Source organism: Haemaphysalis longicornis, unplaced genomic scaffold (assembly GCF_048455015.1).
Source record: "Haemaphysalis longicornis isolate Haplotype H1 unplaced genomic scaffold, Haemaphysalis longicornis Haplotype H1 scaffold_7, whole genome shotgun sequence".
Lineage (NCBI taxonomy): Eukaryota > Metazoa > Arthropoda > Arachnida > Ixodida > Ixodidae > Haemaphysalis > Haemaphysalis longicornis.
In genome coordinates, this window is record NW_027526422.1 from 194,786,579 (window position 1) to 194,810,067 (window position 23,489).

Below are 23,489 nucleotides of genomic sequence, written 5' to 3' on the forward strand. Positions count from 1 at the left end.
GGGCACTGACGCAAAAATTTTGCATCTTGTTTTTTTTGTTGCGATAAGTAGCTAGTGACCTACTTATAACCTGTAGAAACCTCATTTGCTTCAGCGTGCGATGGTTGTTTAATTAGAGGCAGTTTCAATGCGGCCAGTCGCAGTTTCGGTTTCAGCGAGTGCCGCGAAACGATGGATTTTGTGGATTTTGTGTGAAGAAAGCTGACCAGGTGACCGTCGGGGGGATATCACAGTTACAGAGCAGAGCCGCCGTAGCACTGTCGAATCCGCATCGACGGCAGTTTCTGCTAATGCCCCCCCGTACTGATCTCGTGAGGCGCCTAATTAAAAAGCGACCGTGGATGTGACGCAGGCGCTGCGAGTGCAAATGCTACCGCGGCTAACGAACGACGCGCGACGCTTGAGACGGTGGGTGGCAAGACGCGCGCTGGGAGCAGCCAGCCGGTCTGCCTACAGGTCCGCCTACAGATGTGTTCGGCTTAGCACTGCGGCGGATATTCGAGTGCCGCTCTCGTAAGCGGTGCAGATGACAATTTTTAATGCAACCCGCCATGGCATCATTAACTCCTTTCTCATGTAAGCCACCATGGTCGGGACTTGGGGACAATTTCGTGCAGCGGTAACAAGCTATCACTCGAGCTACCTGCGCCGGCATGGGCCACTTCGCGGCCGTGGCCGCCGCCTGCACAGCGACCGTGCGGCTTGCTCAGTGGGCTTTTCGTGCCTCCGGCGCGTTTCCGCATCCAATGGTAATAAACAGTAATAGAAACAGAGTGCCTGGAGTCGCTGTGGAACTTTGGTCGCGGCCAGCTGCCCGATGAGCTGACGAAATCACGGCGCCTCCGCCGCCAAAGATCGGGTCGTTCGTTCTCGAGAGCAGAAGCTCCGCCCTCCGGCCCTCCGATTGGAGCGGCGAGCCGGCAGTGCGGAAGCGGCAAACACAAACTCGTGACGTGTTTGGATGTTGTTTATTTACACTTGCGCGTGGTCCTCTGCTGGCCGCTCGGTTGCGTTTCGCACACTTCAAAATTGATTTTAAATATGTTCTAGGCTGTATTAACCGCTGATATTTTGCAGATGATGTATATGTGTTCCCACCAATTTATCTCCGAAGTTATCTCGCCTTCAAAATTTTGTGTCAGTGCCCCTTTAACGCACATGGATTTTCAGGTAACTGTGTTGGTTTTTCGGCCACAGTGTTTTTGATTCTTCTGAATTCAGACCTCGTTGTAGCAAGGGGAAATATGACGTCCCTGGGCATAGGATAAGGATTCGTTTTTAACGTTTTACGAAGTAGGCAGTGTGGTAGACGTGGTCCCAAGGAGCACGGTATGCGAGTTCATGTGCCTCTTGCATAGTGCGTCGTACGCGTTCAGACCATTGGATCCAGCTGTCCACTTGACGTTGTTAGCACTCCGGGCTACGGATAAGAATATCTTACCGAAGCGCTTGGTATTCTGCCTCTGGAAAACTGTATAATGTCCTTTGTGAGTCTGTAGTGATGTTATGCTTTCATTTCATACTTCTGGTAATCGAATTGCCAAGAGAATGGCTCCAACTTCCACTTCTTTCTTCATGTATATTGGAGGGTCATGTAGTGACAAATATTGCCAGAGTAGTCAACTACGACAATTGGGGCATCGAACTTTCGTACATCCCGGAGTCGGTGTGAATTGTGGTCACAGGCTGTCATGGTCAGGCAATTGCAAACTAGAACGCTTCCGAGCCCAGCAATACTGCACCACAAAATGTATCCAGAATCACATCCCGACGACAAGTGCCGGGCGTGCCGCCGGGAGACGGCCACATTCGAGCACATGCTATAGGACTGCGCCAAACACCCAAACGAAGCTAACTTATGATTAGGCGCTGGCTAGGCGGGGACCGCGCGAGCCGGCAACGCACTGCGAGGATCCTCGCAGAGCACCCACCAAGACGACGACGTAGGCGACGTCTGAATCACGCGTGAGTGCTTTACTACAGGCTTAATAAACGTTTTTCCAATTAAATGTCTCCTTCCTGCGTGGCCGCTGTATAGAATACATATACTAATTGTCTTCGGTAATGCATTTTTACCTCGTTGGTAGTTTTGTTTTTGTAGGGGTTGCTGTCTTATATTTCCCTTCGGCTAGTTATCTCCATTTACGCTACTAGAACAATTAATTGTGGCAGATATGAATGTATGTTCGAATGCAGGCTCTTAGACGGTTGGTCCATTTTCACTGTTTTTATTTGCACTTCCGTTTCCTTTCTAGGCGTTTTTGTATTTTTCTGTTCATTTGTAAAGGTGGTGTATAAGAGTAATTCATTTGGGTAGTTCATCCTCGCATCTTTTCGCGTTATTTTCCAGGGGTTTTCTTTGCTTTTTGAAGCTCCCTTCGACCAACTATCGTCAGCCACACTGGTATAACGGTTAAACTTGTTCAGTTCGCCCATTACGCATTTTGTGTAAATCTAGGGCGCTACAACGTTGATCCAGCGGAGCGGGAGAGGGCGTTTACTCGGCCAGGAATGCGTTTACGCAGTGAAAAATCAGAGTGCTTCCTTCCGGAGCTCTCGTTGGGTGATTTGCTATGTCGGGGTTTACCTGTATTGGCGATTTGCTACCATGAATTACATACAAGTCCAGTGGTCCGATCTCTATGTCAGAGAATAGGAACGCACACGTTCGGTGAAAGGCCAGGACGTTTTATTGTAATGCGGCTTCGCCAATCACAGTGCTCGCTCTAGTTCGCCGCGCACAAGGGGATTCCAATGCCAGGAAGGGAGAGAAACGTCGCGTGACCCGAGGACCATGTTGTAGTCCGCTGTCCTCTATGGTCTGACTCTCGTGCAACTCAAGCCGCGCCGGTGGGATGAGCTCGAGGTTGATCAACGCCGGGCTCTCCTGCTTTGCCTTGGCCTTCCGAGCACATATCCGGTGGTGGCGACGTACACAGAGGCAGGCTCTTGGACTATCCAGATGCGCGCCTTGCAGGTGTGGTTCCACCACATCCACCACACGCAGGGCTCATCGGACGGCGCGGCACTCCTCCAGTGATACCACAGCCGGCCCAACTCTTGGATGGGTATGCTGCTCAGTACCTACGAGAGCCATATCACGTTTCCGCAGCGGCCCCGCCTGGAGCCAACATCTCCAGGCACGGGGCAGGCTCTACGCATCAGCTAAACATTGCTGGGGGTGCGTAGCAAAAGGTCCACTCCACCCCAGGCCATCTTCCAGGAGGTGGCCTCCCTGCTACAGGACGGCGCTACCGGGAGTCTGCAGATGTAGACGGATGGCTCCGTGAACCAGTCGATGTGCAGAGCCGGAGCCGCCTGTACGGCCCTGGAACTTGGCACCAGCCAGGTGTGCAGCCTGACATTCCCGGCCTCATCCATCCACGCAGAGCTGCCTGGCCTCCACTTGGCCGCGGACCTGCTTCTACAGTAGGGGACCCAGGTCCGAAGAGCCATCACCGTGACTGACTCCCGGTCTGCCCTCCTCCGTTTGCGAGCTGCTCACCAGCCAGGTAGCTCCAGCTGCTACGTAGAGCGGTCGCTGGCGGCCAAGCTTCATGCGGTTGAGCCCCAGGGGTGTCCACTGCGACTTCACTGGCTGCCATCGCACGTGGACACCATGGGCAACGAGGTAGCAGACGCCCTGTCCAAGAGTGCTGCTCACCAGGCAGGGGTTCCAGCCTCCCGGGACGTGGTGCCATTTGACGCGGCAAGGACTATCCTGGTCCGGGAGGTAGAGGCCCTGTATCCAGATGCCCGAGTGGTCAGTGGTGGAACCCCACGGGTCCTGCCAGGACGCATCAGCAGGGACGCCCGGTCGCTCCTGCTTCACCTGCGGCTTGATTGCTGCAACGTGGGAGCCGGCCTGCACCACCAGGGCCTCCGGGCACCCCCAACTGCGCCGACTGCCCAGAGCCCGAGACGCTCGAGCAATTACGGTGCTCGTGCCACGGTAATTGGAACTCCTACACCGCGATGACACCGTGATGGAGGAACTCCGGCCGCCCTCCAGTGACTCGGTGCACCAAGCCACAAGGTGGAAGACTTCCTGTTCCCAATGTGTTCAGACGCCTTTTGACGGGAAGTCTTCCAGCACCTCCTCAACTTCCTGGTTGTTACAACACTAGTGCATCGTTTGTAACCATCGAGCCTTGGACGAGACGAACGGTACATAGACTACCCCACTCGCCTTCTTCTTCCCTCCCTTTCTGTCTTCCTATCCTTTGAACCCACTTTTCCCTTGCCTGGACTGGGTTGTAACAATATCCCCAGTTCTTTTCTCTTCCCTGCTTTCTAAATACATCACCACCACTCCACCATGCTGTCAAAATATGCGGCAGTGGTAGAGTAGTATAAAGTGGGTCTGCATGTTTACACCGATCCCCTTCAAGTCGGCCTCACTTCTAAATACAAATGGCATCCGTGAAGACTTTTTTCAGAGGCGATATAAACCGAGTGATACCAAACTTATAACGGCGCTACGACCGTTGTCTTTTAGCAATTTTGTTTTTTATTTCTGAATCCTTGCAGCTGAGTAAATTGCCGCCGGTAGTGCGAGAACGTGGTATCCTAGTCCTTTGACCTTTAGCGTAAATTATTTAAATATACAACTTCGCTGTGAGAAACGCTGCACGTTAAATGCGCGCTGTTAGGTATTTCTTCCGCAACGATCGCGTTGAAGTATAATTTATATACTTCATTTCCTCAGTTATTTCACCAAATTACGAAACTTTTTATTCGGAATTGTAGCTTTAACAGAGCTGTTCTCTCCAAATATAGTCATTATGTATTTGTTTATGCCGGAATATAAGGTGCACTCTCAAATACGTGCGCGCATTTTAAGAGATTCTTGGGCACACATGACTTATCATTGGAATGTTAATATTAACAGCCAAATAGATGAAACCGATATTTTAAGACTGGGATAGCAGGACACTACATTGGAAACCAGTATGACCTAAATGCAGAAGTTCATCTGTCGGCCGACAAGAAAGGTTTCTTTTCTGTTACCTTTCCAGAAAGCTAAGGCTCAAATGGTGATAAGTGTTACGCGAGGTAAACTGCCTTAAGGATTCAAACTGGAGATGGAAAGCTTTCTTTATTGTATCTGCATAGAGAACAGCATGATGAAGACGTTAAATCATCGTCTTCATCAGTCTGCTGATGTCCACAGCAGGGCGAAGGTAGCACGAAGAGTTCTAGTTGCTCCCGTTTCTGGTCATGCATATCCATCCTTCGTGCAAAAACATTTCAACTCCACCCCATAGTTAGCAGTCTGCCTTCAGGGCCCTTTTAAGTGCAGAGCACATCAGGGGCTACCTTGTCACCGTATCTCGTTCGCTGTCGCGCTGTCTAGCCACCACCGAAAAAAGGTGGCGTAGCGACGTAACGGACCCAAAGAGAGCCCCAAAATAAAGCGGCGAAAAAGACCCGATGAGATTCTTCGGAAAACAAGCGGTTTATATGGTGATAACCGCACCAAACGCAACTTTTAGTTTTCACTAATGATTTATTTTCCATAACAGACCGGGGTGCCATTGTCGAATGCATTTTTCTAGATTTTAAAAAAGCGTTCGATTCAGTTTCCCATCAACTTCTTTTGTTAAAACTTCGTACTCTTAACATAGAAAGCAGCTTACTCAAGTGGATAGAGTGTTTTTTGTCTAACCGAACATAATATGTAAGTGCTAACAATTGTAACTCACCGTTGCAACACGTAACATCTGGGGTTCCGCAAGGTTCCGTGTTAGGTCCCTTACTCTTCCTAATTAATATTAATGACCTTCCTAACATTATTCGTTCTACAATTAGACTTTTTGCTGTTGATTGCGTGATTTATCGTGAAATAACTAACCCGGAAGATTCAGCCTCTATCCAACGTGACATTAATACCGTATCTTTTTGGTGCAATAATTGGCTGATGCAACTTAACGTTAACAAATGTAAAATAATGAGTTTCTTCTGGCGCTAAGCAGTATAACCCTTCTGAGCTATTTCCGTACGAACTTAGCAATGTACATTTATCTTCTGCCTCTTCTTATAAGTACCTTGGTGTCCACATTACCACTAATCTGCAATGGCATGAACATATTAATTATGTTGCCAATAATTCTAACCACATGCTTGGCTTCTTGCGCCGTAATTTTGCTCTTGCTCAAGTGTCTTTAAAACTCTTACTATATAAAGCCCTTGTTAGATCTAAATTAGAGTATGCATCATCGATTTGGGACCCTCATATGGTGGTGTTGTCTTCATCCTTGGAAGCCGTTCAGAACCGGGCTGCTCGATTCATTGTCACAAACTACCCACGAACCGCTAGCATCGCGTCAATTAAATCTTCTCTTAAACTTAGTGACCTTGCTGCTAGAAGGAAAATTGCACGCTTGTGCCTCTTTCATAAGATTTATTTTACTAACCCCGTTCTAAAACAGGCTCTCATTTCTGCTCCATTCTACAACTCCGCACGAAACGATCACAGGTTCAAGGTAGGGGTTCCTCAGTGTCGCGCAAACCCCTACTTTCACTCGTTCATTCCCAAGACCTTCGACGACTGGAACCACCTTCCCGCCTCCATCGTCAGCATTCCGCATCCCACATCATTCAAAACGGCTGTAACTAATATTGTATGAAATGTAACCACTCCTCTCTGTAACGCCTTCAGGCTTTTAATAAATAAATAAATAAATAAATAAATAAATAAATAAATAAATAAATAAATAAATAAATAAATAAATAAACAAATAAATAAATAAATAAATAAATAAATAAACCACGGGTGCTTGTCATACATCTCCTCGTCGTTTAGCACAAAAATAATTGCAGGTACATTTGAGGCAAAAACCTGGGTATATAACCTCCAACCATCACGTTCATTTAGTTAGGAACGCCCGTTAGGTTAGTGTTTACTACAGTGGATTAGAATTCTTGTTCACTATAATTTTTACGATAGAAATCGAAAGAAGTGGCTGCCAAAAATGACGCGTTCCAAACTGCGCAGTAACACGCCGACCCGTGCGACATCCCGCTCGCACTGTACCAGTTCGGGGGTGCGCGAGCATTGCGAAGGCCGTAAATTTGAATGGCACTGGACAAGCCTCCGTTCAATTCATCAAGAGATGTTTGAGACAGGGATTTGAAGAGCGTGATGGGTGGTAGCCGTGAGAGGACAACGGCGCCAGAGCCCATTATGGCGAATCACTGCTCTGCACTTCCGACAGCTTTCACGTTGAGTAGAACAGCTCTAATTTAATTACTCCGCCCAGCTCATTCTGTTACTAGAATAGTGCTGTAGGTGTGTATACTTCCCCATCCACTACGCTCGCTTTTTGTTCTCGAGTGATGCGTTGCGTTCCTATATTTGCGTTTCTGCTGTTGCCCAAGCTGATGAACGTTTTCTTTCAGAGAACTTTATGAAGCCTCTTGTTAATACAGGAATAGTTAGCAGCATCCCGATATCGCATTGGTGGAGTGTCTAGTGTTTAAGTGACACGGCTGCCTATTTTCGAAGGTGCTTCAGTTCCTAGGCCTTTGCTTCTGTGTTCCCGAGGTAGAGAGTTCCGTTCCCCGAATTCCGACTGTGTTCAGGTGGAGGCGAAAACTAAAAGAAAAAAAATGCCATGTGTCTAGATTTCGGCGCAGATCACAGGTTCACTCGGGCTCTAAACAATATGTCGATTTCTCTTGCAGCCTGCCTTATAGCCCAGTATTAGCTGCGGTGTGTGGACCTCCGAGTCACAGGAGAAATTTACTGTTCGTGACTTGGAGGCGCTTTTCGAACGTGCACCGTCTCATACTCTTACTGCTTGCTTTCCCCTTCGCAAGAAGATAACTTTAACAGGACACCATTGAGGCAAAGAAGGACGGTGGACTCGTGAACTCAGATAATCCGCCCGACGTAGTGATATCGTGTCAGCCACTCCTGACTATATGATGGGCACCATGATTAAAGCTCACCTGGTCGGAACTGATCCGCTTGCAGCAAGAGAATGGAACCGAACAGCGCTCGATGCTCGGGTTCGTGCGGGAACAGTTGAAGTACATGTTGGCGTTCCAGTCACGGAAGCTGAGCCTGGAAATGCCACAGCATCGCATTCCCATCTGCGATGGTCGTGAAAAGCGAGGCCATGATTGCGCGGTATCGCACCCGCCGCCTAAAGTACGCGGCTAGCAAGCGGGCTGTTTTTTTCAGCGTTACAACTCGAAGGTTAATGAGTGCAAGTCTCGATGTAACTTTAGTTGACACCGACGTCTTAACCATGCTGCTATTCTAGGACAACAAATTTTAAGTCGGCGCACCTAATTTTTAACGAAAAACACCACTGATAACGAATAAATTAACGCTTGTAAGAAATGTTTACCTATTAAATTACATCGTCCAGTGCTCCGTACGCAGTGCGTTTGCCAAGAATTAGTGGCTGCACATTTACATAAAACCATTTCCAATTCTGTCTGTATTGCTGCGGTTATGTCTTTCCAACTGCATTAAAAATATATTTCTCGAAGCTGATTAGTTACTTTGGAAATACAATAAGTTCCCTTTAGCTGCAAACACTTGAAGAGAAGCTTTACGACTCCTGCTAACATATTTGCATCTATCGCAGTAGAAAAAAACAATCAATATTCGTCGGTACTTCCTTTACTTGATTTAACAATTTTACTGCTAATAAACTTTTATTATGCTTTAAAGCTATGAAAGTTTGCTTTAAAGCAACCCCGCTCAATTGACTTAAATGTACGATGGCGATGATGATTACCTCTTAGTAACTAGATTCACTGGGCGGTTTGTAACTTACAACGGGTGAAATAGTTTGCTCATTACACAGCAATTTTCCTGAAGAGGAATTTCCCTCCTTCCCAATAGTCTGGCGGCTCATTAAAAAGGCGTCATTCCGTGCTTGGCCCAGCGAGATTATGAGATGCCTGAGCATTTCCAATCCATGTGTTCTACCCGATATTTGTTGTCATGTTCCAACTGCGAGACGTAGAGTCTAGTAGAAGTGCGAATGCACAAGTGAGAAAACAATCTCGTAGAGCTCTTGTCATTTATTGTACATTTTCACAGCGCACGGACAGCCGCAAGTGACTGGCGCTTACGTAGTACCCCTGTTACACAGATGTCCGGATGTGTTTGTATTTTTGCTGTTTTTAACATGCGCAACGAAATTGTTCAGTCGAGGTCGTGACGTCACCAGAGAAATCGATTATCAAACTCGGTGCAGGCCTGCGAGGCAGCCATCATAGGAACAGAAATAGAAGAAAGAGATCAATATTGGTTTAATAAGTTCTTAGGAAGGATAAAAAGCGTTGAATACAGTATTCATCATTATGCAACTTATTAATTTTGCCTTAATCTTGGCGTATTGAATATCCGCCATGTCTACTGTTACCAGAAGCAAAGGTGTACGCTGCGCTAATTGTCCCTTAAAGACCCAGTGCCACCATCAGAAGTTTTTAGGCGTTGGTATTGAGGCATCAAGTACATTCGCTTCTTGCTTAAACGCAAGGAGTTGTGAAGATTTCTGCGCATTGTAGACGGCTCTACTAAAAGCTTGTTCATGCATTCTGCTATCGGAGCAAAAAATCTTCCTGCTCTTTCACCCACACGAAAGCCAGAAATAGTTTCTGCTATCGAGAGGAGGGGGAACATTGCATTGTGTATGTCGTATACACCTTAAGAAACCGACGAATTCACCAGCGACCACCACTCATCTCTTTGTTTTGTGGTAAACTGCTCTTTTATGACGTTTCAAGATTCCTGTTTCAAGATTGAAAGGAGCCATGAAGAGAAAATGCAAGTTGGTTTTATTCGAAATATTTCGTGTTTTATAGTGCCCCCAGCGCTTGTCCGGATACAAACGATGCTTTATTCACTGAGAAATTGAACAATTTAAGTTAAAATTTTGATTTTCCCGCTAAATCGTTTGTCTTCGGGGTCTGCAATGACATCACAGGAACCGACCTCTCTGCAGCCTAGAGTACCTTCATTCACGCATCCGCCGTACAGGGTAGAGACACGTATACGCTGGTGCCGCCATTTTGGGTTGCTCGCTCGCCGCCAAAGCAAGTCATTTAGTCAAAAACGCGCTAAAATTATCGCCGCAACGCGGTTTACTGAAGAAGTTTGAATCATATTGTCTCTTTCGCGTTGCTAGGTCTCGTGGGAAACGAAAAGAATAACGCGTTGAGCCCGTTGGCCCAATTGCGGCGGCACGGGACCGTTCAGAGGTTGTCTCCACCCTGTACAGCGGTGTTGGTTCCTTACCGCGTTTCTTGACGTTACCCGAACCTAGATGGCACCACCATACCGTGGCAAGCGTTTGGTTTGTTTTTGCCCGCATTTAAACTTGGCTTGTTTTTGTTCTGGGACAAAATATTCGTTCCCTGAAACAGTGTTCGCTCGACAATAAGGTGTCATGTAAGACACCGTTGCTTGCGTCAATCGGCCAGTGTCGTCTGAGACAACCCCAAGCCCTGTAGTGCTGTGCAGCTAAACCAAGCATGCTGTACGCAGTACGAACAGCAGAACGCATCTGTACTTCTATGTTTACATGTGCTTTCGTAACTTCCAGTGTTTGTCCCATCATTCTTATTGCTTTGTAAATAATGTGCCCTAAATTTAAGCGCAAATCGCTCGTTCGTCTAGTTTGTAAGCTCTACCTAATTTGCGTCTGCTTCTGCCAGCCTCCACCAATCGCAGAGCTTAGCTCATGTGACATCATAGGTTCTGTTGCGGGAAATGAGCTGGTGGGTCGCATGACCACTCCCGTTTTTCCTAATTATGTAGCTTATTTAGGCGAAGTTTACGTTAAAAGTGGTGTCAGTATGATTCTAACGAGACAATCTTTGGAATGAACCAAACTTGTGTTTTCTCTTCATGGCTGCTTGAAGCAAGTAGTACAACTAACTTCCTGTTCTGTCAGCTATACGTTGAAGAATAGACTGAGCGAGAGTTTGTGGCGAGGAATGCAGTGTCAATGCTTCTGTACTTTGTACGTATAATCCACTGAAAAACACGAGATGAACGTTGAGCGTAATGCGATTATGTAAGAGTCAAAAATGAAATGCGGACAACGAGATGGCGGCGTCACAACGAACAAGGGGCATGTACCATTTTCTATTTCCAGGTTCCCCGAAAAGGCACCCGGCGTAACGAAGCTCAGAGTGTATAGCCAACCTGGATGCTATCCATGAGACTCTGGAAGTCCGACGAGTCGCGGTAGTGGACGATGACATCGATGGAGAAGGTCTTGGCGAGGAGCTTCTCGATCTGCGACGGCAATAAGAAGACGACGAGGCCCGCGATCAGGTTGAGCAGCAGCAGGACGGTGATGAAGGACGAGTACACGTTTAGCAGGCACGTGTTCTCGCGCAGCGCACCCACGCAGCCGCAGAAGGTCAGCGACATGGTGAGCAGGCCGAATAGCATCACCGTCAGCTCCATCTTGATCAGGAACGTACTGGAGGAAGAAAGAAACGGGAACGATACAATAATGGGCGCAACCGTAATCGCGTCAATATACACAAACAATATTTATGAGATGTTTCCAGCCTTGAGGAACAGGTATAAACAAGAATGCACTCATAAGACCTTAAATGCGACATAGTTGAGCAACCACGTCTCTACATCCACAAAATGCACAGATAGGGGATGTGCTCAGTTCATTCTATATAAGTGGACCGGTCCACGTTTGCGCCAGCTAGGCATGCGTGCGGGGTTTTGTTGGAGATGTGTAAGTAACCTTACCCACAATTTTTGAAGATTAATAGTGAAAAAATTTGGTTAGTCTTTCCAGCGTTTATAGATACTTTTTCAGTTTCGAAACTGGGCCTTCCAAAGTGGGCGCGACTTTACCCTAGGCGCTGAGAGGGCGCTGCGGTCGCGAGTTGCACTGTGTCGGCGGCTGCGGCGGCAGCGTTGACGGGGTGCGCGGCCGGTCCACTGGGCTCAAAGTTGCGGCCGCGGTGTAGTTTCGTGTCTGCTCTACGAGTTTCTTCTTTCCGCTTGCGTTTGTCTTTACCCTTTCGCGAGAAATGTGCCTTTTCAGTGCATTCGGTTTGGGATGCTATTGAACAGTGCGGCCGCGGGTGAAATCATTTCGTGACTCCGTCAACATGCTGTGTTTTCTTCCATATGCTGGGCTTGGTGCAATGCCGACTTGTTTAACTCTCAGTCGGCTGTGCGAGATTTTCCAGCCCACTTTAGCAGCGATGTTTGTGAGGAGGCTGGGCACATGCATCGTTCATGGGGCACGTGCCCTTCACAAAATGTACAACTGTGAGCACGAGGACGGAATGTATAGTCAAACCCGGTTATAGCGAACTGCAATATGCGCCACGATTAGTTCGATATATCCAATAATTCGATATAGCCGAACCCGTCTAAAACGAATATTTTGTTACGAATTCGCAATACGCTGGACTTCCCCCCCCTGCCATTCGCACATAATTAAACGAACACAAAGCATACACGAAACAATCCATTCATTGCATGCATTAAAAGCTACTTTCCGCCTGAACGGCCTACTTTATACGAAATGGGCAATTTTTTCTTTTCGCTTTCGTTTTGGCGGCACCAGCTAGCACCGCATTCTCTACACGAGACATCGTTTGCACCAGTTCAAGTACGTGTCCTTCAATATCAAAGCAATATTGGCTGAGAACATCGGCTGCGGAAGCGCTTCATAAAGCATCGGAAGGCTTTGCGTTGTGACATCCTTAGTCTCTTCGGTGCTTTCAGCAGCACCAGCTTCCATGATATCAGCGACGGTCTGTGCGCTCGAGGGGCTCACACTGACAGGAACATACTCTTTAACATCCAGGAATTTCTCTGGGGAGACTGCTTTGGGCACAGCATCTGGAACGTTGGCGAGCTCTTCGTGCAGTTCGCCGATGATGCCGCCTGTGTACGGACTCGCTGGCTGAATGGGCTCCGTCGTGAATTCCGTGCGTTGAAACAGTTACGGAACCTGTTGGGAGTCACGTCGGTCTATGCGAGGCTCAACATCTCAATCATGGTCAATCAGCACCCCAATCGCCGCTCCGAGACAACGCATTTCGTTGGCAATTGTAGGCGCGCCGAGTTCAATATATCCTATGTGAACTGCGTTACAAGGAATATGATTCGAATGCATTTTCGTAACGTATTTGCTTTTGTTCGATATATAGCGTAATTTGCTCTACCCGGGTTCGTTATAATCGGGTTTGACTTTATATAGCTCCACATGCTAAAGAACTATTATTAAAACAAAACAGACTACTGAACAAAAACACAAATTCCTATGCTAACAATATAACCAGAAAACATGCCAATCAAATCTTAATACAAAACTTCCTAATTTATCCAGGATTTCGGGTTAGCTTTAAGCGGCGGAACAATTTGATTTCTTTGAAACTACCAAGGATACGCGGATGTTTTCATAAAGAAATCATGCAATTGCTGCGCATGGCTATCAGGAGATATCATTCGTGCTGCAACGAATTTGCGCGATTGGCATGGCAAGCGAAATCGTGTGCCCACTTGACAGCTACTGCTACGTGAAAATTAATTTGAAATGCTCTCGCTCTTATTGGTATTTTAGCCCCCCGCTAAAAATCACTGGGCGTACGTACATCTCCTTGCATAATAGGCCCGGTTCAAATAAATCTCGAACTGGAATAGCCCGGCAACAACGTTGAGAAACTTCCGAGAACAGTTAGTTCTTTTCGAGTACATAGCCAGCGCTGGTCACAACCCGAAGCGCCGGGGCGGACTGCTACGGGAGGGCCGGAATTTGCATGAGGGCGAAGGAGTCCAGCAGCGAAAAAAATCACGTGACCACCAGCCTTACGTATTGGGTTACGCAACGTAGTTTTGTTATATTCTTCTGCCATTTTTTTCTCGTGCGCGCACGCGCGCTGCGTTTGCACGGTGTTGCACGCGCGCTGCGGCAAGTCGCCGTGCTCATGTGGTGCTCGTTATTCTTCTCCGTGCATGCTCTAGGTTCAAGCGCACCGAGCTTTTCTTGCGGCCTGACATCCCGGCGCTCACATGCGGTTTCGGTTATGCTTCCTTTCCGAGTGTGGGTGGGCGCACACATCTGATAATTTTGTTCATTCTTTGAAGCAAACTGCTACAATAAACAGAAGGCAATAAAACAATTTTGCCCCTTGTAGTAGTTCTTCTGAGTCCACTCCTCCAGAAGAGAATATACGCGTGCTCCAGTAGGATGAGTAATTGCGTTTCTCTACAAGTTTCTTCCTTTCGTTTGCGTTTGTTTTTTTACCCCTGTGCGCGAACATTGCTCTGCCAGTGCGTTCAGTTTGTGAGGCTATTAAACAGTGCCGCTTTCATTGAGCATTTCGTTGACTCCGTCAATATGTCTTTGATGAGCCTGGCTTTCCGAAATGCCAACGTGCTCCGCACCTGGCTGTACGAGCAGATACAGAAGCAACACCCAGAACCGTAACTTCTTAGCGCCGCGATCGGATCCATATTTCCCCGCGCGGTCAAAGAGCTAAGCAAAACGCGCAAGGTGTGTGGACTTCATTTTCTTGAAAAGGACGTTGAAAAGACGTATAGGTATCATTATTTTTTCAAAAAATTTAGTAGGACATGATCGCTTCATATTTGCATATGCGTAATCTCATAACATAGCTCCGAGAAAGTTGTGAGCACTAAATCTAGTATTGTAGCAGCTGTAGCTCTTATTCTAGTTTGTTTTAAAATCGTTTGAGTTAGATGAAATCGCACACATAAGTCGAGAAATCATTGGTTAATGAATAAAGCTCGGCTTGGGAAAGGCATTGGTGTCAACCCATTATTTCCTAGATAATGAACGTCTCCCAACACGAATAGCGGCACGATTTATGTTAGGAGCTCCTCATTCTCTTCTCAATTCTCTGTAACATCACTTTTGCTTGTCATACTGCTTGAAACCGCGGAATAAACCATAATTTTTTGTTCAATTATAGGCTAAATCACATAATGGAAAAGGCTGAAGCTTTAAGTCATTCCTTGTGCACTACAATGGAGTTTGTAATGTAGCGGTTCCAGCTGCGACGATGCTCCTGCACGGAAGTCTATGACAGCGGAAAAATGAATGCTGCTGTCAAAATATTATCAAAGACGAGCGATGGGACAACGGCTGGGTCTGCCGATAATTAGGCTGTTTCAGGGGGTTGAGAACCTTGAATCTTGAGAGACCTTTCACTGTTCTCAGTTCTGGCTTCTCATACCTCCCAGGATGGGCTTTTGCCCGTTCTTGCATCTCCACTATGCTGCTAAAACCTCAGCCGCAACTACGTTCAGAAGAGCAAGCTAGCCAGCACAAATGGTCGGCACAGTAAACTTTGGTTCACAACTTGCAGTCCACATTTATTGACGGCTGCTGTTTTTGTGGCATTACGATTGGCCTACCCGTGTTTGCCCTTCAAACACAAGATCAAATGGTTTAGTAGGCATTTAGTAGGCACACAACCTATTCGAATGTTGCACAGTGGCAACAGAGAAAATCCGTGCACAAAGACCTGGAGGTTGCGTACCTGTAGAAGCTGTAAGAGGGTGCGGTGGGCGTGGCCTGTCCTACCCCTGCCCAGGTGTCGAGGTAGGCGTAGGCGCCCACGAGGAGGATGATGACGCCGACCACCCAGATGAGCAGGTTCATCACCAGGAGCGGGTAGCGCACGTACGGGTGCACGTCCAGCATCACGGTCGGCTCTGAAGTCACTCCGCCCGCTTCGCTGGTCCCGAGCGTCCCCTTCCGGGCTAAGGGTACACCAGCTGCGCAGGGCAAAGAGTTGTTTCCGGAGAAGCTGTCTTAGTACCCCTCCTGCATTTTGCTTGTTCTCTCGGGCACCGTAAAAAAAGAAAATGATTGGAGGGTCATTATTGTGTGTAATGATGGAGGGGCAACTTCTGAGCTTGAACAATGAGCCTGAATTCATAAAGTAAATCTTTCTACCTCTACCAGCGAACGGTTATTTCGGGGCGTGCGGTACAACGCAGCTGCAGAGAGAAGGGCGGTTTTCACTGTTGTGGCACAGTGTAAATGGCGCGGGTAATTTACACAGCGTTCCCCGCGCGCTCACGCCGGCGGGCGCATCGGTGCGACCCGGCTTTGTCGTGTGCTTTAGTGAGGCTTGTTTTGGGCCTGTTTAGGCGCAGCTTCGCTTTCATTGCGCGCTTCCTTCGCACGTCCTAATTAAATTGTCAGACAGCACCTGCTGGGTAACCCGGCCACGATGGAATCAATAATGTCATACCGCAAGTATGTATTAAAGACTGGTTTGTAGGGCAAGAAAACAAAATGTATAGACCACATACAGACATATGGCCGCTAAAAAAGCGCTACCTTTTTCTCACTGCTTGCCACGAATGGGACTCCGTCTTCTGAATGGGTGAATACCAACTCAGTTGTGTTTTAACAGTTATTACAAAACGCCAAAGAAGCAACTGAAACTGATAATAGCAATTACAAGAGCATCAGCTTTTTCGCAATTCTCAAACTCACTGAACTAACTAGTTTAAATCCGTATCAATGGGAATCACTAAGCTCCCATGCCGAATTATTTCGTTGTCCACGCTTGTGTCGCGTGGAGATGTAGCCCCGAGCTAGTACATCAGGATTGTTCAGTTCCGCTGTCTCACCCTTCTAATAATGCTCCTCGCCGTCTTGTTTCAGCCGACGCACGCGAGGGAAACAGCCATGGCGTCCACCGTTGTAGCCCGGCCGTGGCCGAAACTTTTGCTTTCGCGACGAAGCGCCTTCGAATTCTAGATAGCGGCAGACAGAATCTCTGGTTTCACGCTTTGTAGAGCCACGTGTGTGAATTCAAGTGACGTCGCATGGGCAGTTGTTGTGGGTGTCATTTATAGCGTTGCTTTCCAACCACCTTCACAGCATGGATTAGAGCCAATTTTTTTATTTAGGTTCTTTGTCTAGTTATTGTGCTTTCCAACTTCTATTGTCTTTGCGCGGTAGGCACTCTGCCACCTGGATCGCCGATTCTGCACACTAGATGCACGGGCAAAGTTTCATCGTCCCTCTAAATTCAGCCATGAGGTCTTCCACCTGAGTTTGCTGTCTTATTCAAGGTGTTTTCTAAGCCTTAGTCTTGCTGGTACCAGGCTTCATATATTTTGAATTTTAAGCCTCACTAAAGCTGTTTTTGAATGGTATTATTAGTTCTCAATTATTTGTTCTCTACTTTATCCCCCCGATTTACCCTGCATGGTATATCTTTACTAGTAATGACAGGAATACCTAACTGTTCTATATTTGGAAAGATTCGCTGAGTGCAACTATGCCTATACTAAGTATGCTCCTGATGTCTTCCTCGTGGTTTGGACCAGCACTGACGGCTTATCCAAGATGCGTATGTTCACCCACCTCTTCCACTATTTCATCACCGAGGTTTAAAAATGGACTTAGACATATCGGCTATGATTATTATATATTTAGTCTTAGTTATGCTTCACCGTACCGCCAAACGTTCTGAGGGCACTTCCTTAAAGGTTCTTGAAAGGTCCTTCTACGATTTGCTCAACAAAGAACAAAATGATGTATTCCGTAATTTTCTAGTGGTGAAATATTCTTCATTTATTCGTGTCCCGAACTTCTAGCAATCACGCTTCATAAATGTCTCAGCTTTATACGTGGTTGCCGTGATTGCCGTAGCCCTTTTGCCGTTTAGGGTTTTAAATTGCACGTGAAATCTGCAAGCGTGCTATAGAAATGTGCTCGCGGTACAAGACTGCAATCGACATGGGATTTCTTTAACCAGCTACAAAAACTTTTAAAGCGAACCTCTTTATCCGTCAGGGATTGCCAACGTCAAGTAACAAAAACGCGCTGCAGGAAAGCCGACTTTACGCAATGGGTTTCATTAGCTAATGATGAAGGTAAGCGAAGGCACATCAAACACTTCACGAAGAAAAAACACTCCCCATGTTCATAATCGAACCTGCGCCTCTCGCGTTATGACACCGACGTCGGTCCGAGTGTCCCATTCCGACATGGTTGAAGCGGTTTCGAAGCAGGCACATAATGCAAGTAGAAAAAGTTCAAGCGCCACTTCGTCTAACGACATCGATGGTGGAAACGCGGGTGATGGTTTGAAAGCACACCACTCCGATGAATCTCGCGTGAGAAACTTGAGCATTTCAACCATCGTTGTCGTTACAAAAAGGCGTGTTGCACTTTTTTCGGTTGCTTAGATTGAAGCAATTGCCATACCTGTTGCTGGAGTCTCGCTGAGTTTCTTTCGTTCCTGGCATCGGGATTCCGGTACAGCGGTGGGCTTTCTTGGCAGCAAGAAGTATTTGCCCCAGAAATAGGCTAATCCCTTGGCGACAGGCTTGTTCAAGCCACTGTCCGCTCTGCTGGGCGCGGGTTCCGGAGGCGGTGCCGAAGCATGTGAACTATGTGACACTGCCTGTGTCGCAGCCGTCCCAGCAGCCTCGCTAACGGGCGCTTTATGAAGCTGCGCCCGCATGGTAAGTTCCGTGCGCCTTGGCTCCCGGCTCATTATCGTCTCTGGCTTCGGTTCCGGTTTGGCTGGTAGGCGGCTGTCTTGTGTGTTGAACGTAATGCGGATTTGTTTTGCCAGGGATTCCGACATTAATAAGGCTGATGATTGCAACGGGGCTTTTGGAAAGGCATCCGCCCGCGGCTGGACTTGAGCATGGCCCGAAGAGTGCCCCGCTGCTTGCATCTGCAGCTGAGAAAAAACGTTTAAAGATAAGGTCACGTCAGTTCGGGCACATCAGTCATTATAACGGCAGTGACGTCTACAGCCGCTGTGTAAGTCCGCTCGTCAACAGGTAACGTATGAGATGGGCGAAGACTTCCTGTTGGGTTGCTAGAGGACGTTTCGGGAATAGAAGTTTCTCCATGCCGGCTTTCTCTGTCTTTAGCACTCTGCTCTATCCCTTCACTCCCCATCTACTTGCCCTCCAATGCACTGAGTTGTGAGAAGGTGAGCTCCCTGCCTAGCTCAAAATATCCCCAGTTCACTTCGTTTCCTTTTCCTTCGAACCACAGACAAGAAACACTGCAGCTTCGTGCAAGCATTGTCTTCAGTCAATCCCTGCGCCTCGCTACGTATGTCATGTCACGCTGTATTGGCATTTTCTCAGCCATAGTGAGAACTAAGCGTGGTTGCGAACTTTACTGTAGGCGAGGCTGAAGGCTCGCCCGATCTGGTGGGCAAAGGTAGCTCGCATGCACTTCATTGCTTTGTTCACAAGGGCTTTAGGAACCAACGGGAATTCGCTCTTGGGCGAACCCTCATATTATTGCCCTGCCCCCTCTGTCTCGATGATTCGTTCCATAGCACCATTACTAACGGCGGGCAACAATGAGAATACTTCAGTCTGCTTTGACGTTATGTACCTTGTGGATCATACATTCCTTGTAAGGGCTCCTAATGGTTATTCCGGAAAGTTATGTGATGGAAAGGTATTGCGGAAGGTCAAGTGAAATCTTTAAGACAGTTCCATGTATTCAAAAGAACAATAATAACCGGAGCAATTAAGGTATACGACGCAGCTTTAGGTTTCTTCCCTAATAATTCTCAATAGATCGATCTGAAAACTGCAAGCTTGAATCTTGTGCAATTTCTTTCCACTTCATCATCATTTAGGTCCATTGCGGTACGAATACTTCTCCCACTGACCTTCTCTCACTCTTTTGGGAGGCTTCTCGAGCCCATTCCTTGCCTCCCAAGTTCGTTATTTCGTCGCGATCCAGTTAAGGGCCTTCATCTTATTCTAGTCTCGCCTTCTGGTGTTTCCACTCTGTCATCCTGCTGGTCCACCGGTCTCACTACGTCGTAGTGGGGACATTGTGCTAACAAAGCTTCCAGACGTACTATCTTAGAGGCTGATAACTTCGACCGTGCCAAAGCCGCAGACCAGCGGGAATTGGGTGCTCCTAATGAGATTGCTCATTCCCAAGAGTTTAAAAATGGCAGACCCATAGGCCTGCTCTCAGCTAGCTACAATAAAAATTACAGACCCAGCAGGCTGCTCTGGATTACCTACACGATATTTACAAAGCCAATTCGCAATCGCTTAAGCTCGACTTTAGCCCTTCTACAGCCACGAGAAAATGCCGATTTTATTAAAGGCTTCTGAACGTCGGGCCATCACCACGCTATCAACCAGGTAATAGGTTGTAGCGGAAGCCATTCGGCACCCAGCGCAAGCGGCTCCCGCAAAACGAGGCTTTTCCTTTTTCTCCGGTCTTCCGCCGGCTGGTCGGCCGTACGCCTTTTGTAAGGGTCATTCCCTCGTCCTAATCAAAGGCTGCCTTTCGGGGGAAAGCTTAAGATGTTGTCCGGCCGACTCCCGGCATTAGTCCTGGTGCCGTTGGCGTCTGCTCGCTTGGGGGGCCGTTTTCCTCTCTCTTTTCAAGGACGTGGGGTTCCCCTTCTTTCCCTCGTCGGGTGAAGCTCTCGGCGTTCGCATCTCATGAAAATAAATAGTCTTGCATTGAAACTACAAACCAGCTCCACGTCGGTTTTCTCGCCTCCTTCAGTAGCCGACATTCCGGGCTGCTACAAGAGAAATGCGCAGTGTAAAATACACCGCTGTAGATGGCATTTATAGATTATGAAAAAGCATTGGACACAGTGCCCTCTTCAGCAGTAATTAAAGCGTTACGTGATTTCGCAATGGACTTGCCATATATTGTGCTTTTCAGTGATATATACGACGAATATACAGGAACTATACGGCTACATCACCTAATGGTTAGTTTCCTATGTAAAATGGTGTCCGGAAAAGGGACAATGTCGCAGAATATATTTACAGCCTGTCTAGAGGCCTTGTTCAGAATGCTTAAGTAGAGGAAAACAGGTGTGCGAATAAATGGGGAATATCTGACCCACCAAATGTATGGAGACGACGTTGCTTCGTTCATTCAAACCTGTTCAAAAGTTCACATCACGCTTCCCTTCTGAATACCGCCACCATTAGGCATATGCGATAGACCTGATCAACAGTCCCGATACCCCACCCATCAACTCCCTCATGGTGAACACCCGTCGTTCCGGAGAGGGGGATTAGCCGGCAATAGCACTAGAGCTGTCGCACAGGCCTACCCCGCAATTATAATTTTGAGATTTTAAAGCGGCCGTTGTAAAATTTTCTGGTGGTATAATTTCTTCACACGCCCTCAAAGTTGTGCCTCACAATTTCGCAACCTCCTCGGTAGAACTTGTATATGGACCCTGGTCCATGCCGGCCTCGGGGGAAATGAGGCAGCCCACGTCGTCGCTCGGAAACTTACAATCCGAGTGAGCCCCAGCCTTGCTCCATACAATGGTTCCAGATCTGCCAGGAACAGACTTACAACTTCCCTCAACCTTGTCAGTTATTACCGCCTCGCACGCCGCAAATACCCTCCTGGCCATTTTTAGCTCACCCACACGCACGAACGCACATGGCGGCTCCTCCAGACTCTCTACCTCTTGCCGAGTGGTACCTCACCTGTTCCACCCCTCCGCTTACCCTTCCCAATTCTCCTGTCTGCGGCGAACGCTCCACTGTACCCCTCTTCAGGTAAAGCTGCCCAAATGACCCTTTCCCTGTCATTTTCTCCGACGAGCAGTGGGAGAGAGCGCTGGGTAGCTTTGACCGGGGAACAAAACTCTCCCTCGTGGACAGGACTACGTTAGGCACCGCCAGCCTAGAGGCTGCAGCTACCCCCACCCCCTGAATCCACTGCAAGTAATAAAGTTTTCTCTCTCTATCTCGCCAGTTTTGCTCGGAATGTTTCGTTGAAGGATTCAACAAAGACGAAAAATTAAAGCTTATATTCAATGAGCATACCAAGGAATGTGGCTTGAAAGTAGTAACGGAATCGTTGAAACAGTATGTGATTATGCCTATCTGGGTAAAGGCATAATTGCTGCCACCAGTCACGAAAAGGAAATTACCTGCTGAATAATCATGAGGTCGGCTAGTATTGGTACGAAGTTTGATACCCAGAATATTAAGCTTCCTCTGTCTATCAAAAATCTCATACATAACCTATGCATTCTTCCATTCTAGCGTACGGAGGACAAACTTTGGGTCTCACTAAGCGACTTGAAAGGCAACCTAGATCCGCCGAAGGGCTATGGAAATAACACCGCCCAAGGCCACGCTTAGGGACAAGAACGCAGCGGCGTGTATTATGGAACAGACTCCTGTGGAAGGCATTCTAGCTGAAATTAAGCGAAGAAAATGGGCAACGGTGGTTTGCGTAATGCGCACGAAGGACAACCTGTGGACCATTCATGTAACGGAATGACTGTCAATGGACCGTAAACGCAATAGGGGTCGGCCAAGTACTCAATGGAGAGATGAGACGCAAGCCTTGGGGAAAGGGTTGACTTGGCCAGCAGTCGATAACAATGGTGGGAGATTTTGGAAGATGCATTCCTCCTGCAGTGGACATAACCAGGCTGATGATGCTGATGCTGGTATTTATGAAATTGCGAGCCCATGTTCATGCCTTTTCCTGGTGTGTGCTATGATTTCTTTCGTGATATGTTCTACGACAGCAGCAAAACACTCGCGTTTTGTCGTCGGTACCTGGTGGGATTTACTGGGGGACGGCGGGGACGAAAAGTCCTCCGTGGCTCCTTCCGTGGTGGCCTTGTGCTGAGTCGACGAAGATTTCTGGGACTCAGCTGATTTCTCCGAAGCCGGTTTCGAATGCTCGACTGCCACCACAGCCGCACTCGATTGTTCCGGCTTCTGTAATGAGGAAAAGCAAAAATATGCACAGTTGTTTCTCTATCACCGCTGTCAACCCGAAAACTAAACACTCTTAATGCCTTTTACCTGAATTGTGTATCATCTCTGTGTCGTGTACTAAAAGCTTTGCTAGTAATTCAACCAACTAAAATAGCATGGCTCATAATTTTTTTCTGGTAAAACACTTTAGGTGACCAATTGAGTGAAAAGGCCAGCGTCGGTGACGTCGTTTGTCGCCTGGGAGAGAAAAACGTCCGCCTGAAAAGCGTTCGACAGCAGGAGACGTTTTATAGCACCAGACGTTCCAGGGCGCGAGCTCATATATTTTTGCAGTAGCGACAGATGGCCATCCCCGCGACATTATACGGAACATGAATACAGACGAACCGGCCTCACACAGCGGCTGTAGCCCGGACTGCACCGATAATGACTGATGTCGATGGACTGGTTTTTACCCTCATCTTTTATTGTTTCTTCTCGCTTTGTCTATCTCCATAACGCTCTCCTCTATCCTCTTACTCCCTCTCTGCTTCCCCTTCGCCGCAGTAGGTCGTGTTCAGGTAAGCTCTTTGCTGAGCTCAAAAACATTCCCAGTGCACCTCTTCTCCGTTTCCCTCAAACAACAAGCAACAAACAGACAAAGACGGCACCCGTACGAACAAGAACACAAGCTGCAAGCTTTTTCATGGTACACTCTTGCAGAGTTAAAGCGGAGAGAAGAATGAGGAGCTGCAAGGTACAAAGCCACGGAACCAGAGGTCGGCAA

The 23,489-nt window shown here is 47.6% G+C and overlaps 1 protein-coding gene and 1 pseudogene across 1 annotated transcript in view; both read right to left on the bottom strand.

Moving 5' to 3' along the window:
- LOC144146738 (tetraspanin-33-like) overlaps positions 1–15,683 on the bottom strand; it is a 40,519-nt gene extending 24,836 nt beyond the window's left edge. Inside the window, exons 1-3 of the mRNA XM_077678665.1 lie at positions 15,520–15,683; positions 11,174–11,456; positions 7,954–8,097 (exon numbers count right to left, since the gene is read on the bottom strand). Coding sequence (XP_077534791.1) covers positions 7,954–8,097; positions 11,174–11,456; positions 15,520–15,683 — 591 coding nt within the window. The remainder of the gene's footprint in view (positions 1–7,953; positions 8,098–11,173; positions 11,457–15,519) is intronic.
- Positions 15,684–21,145: 5,462 nt separating this feature from the next.
- LOC144146739 (uncharacterized) overlaps positions 21,146–23,489 on the bottom strand; it is a 23,114-nt pseudogene continuing 20,770 nt past the window's right edge.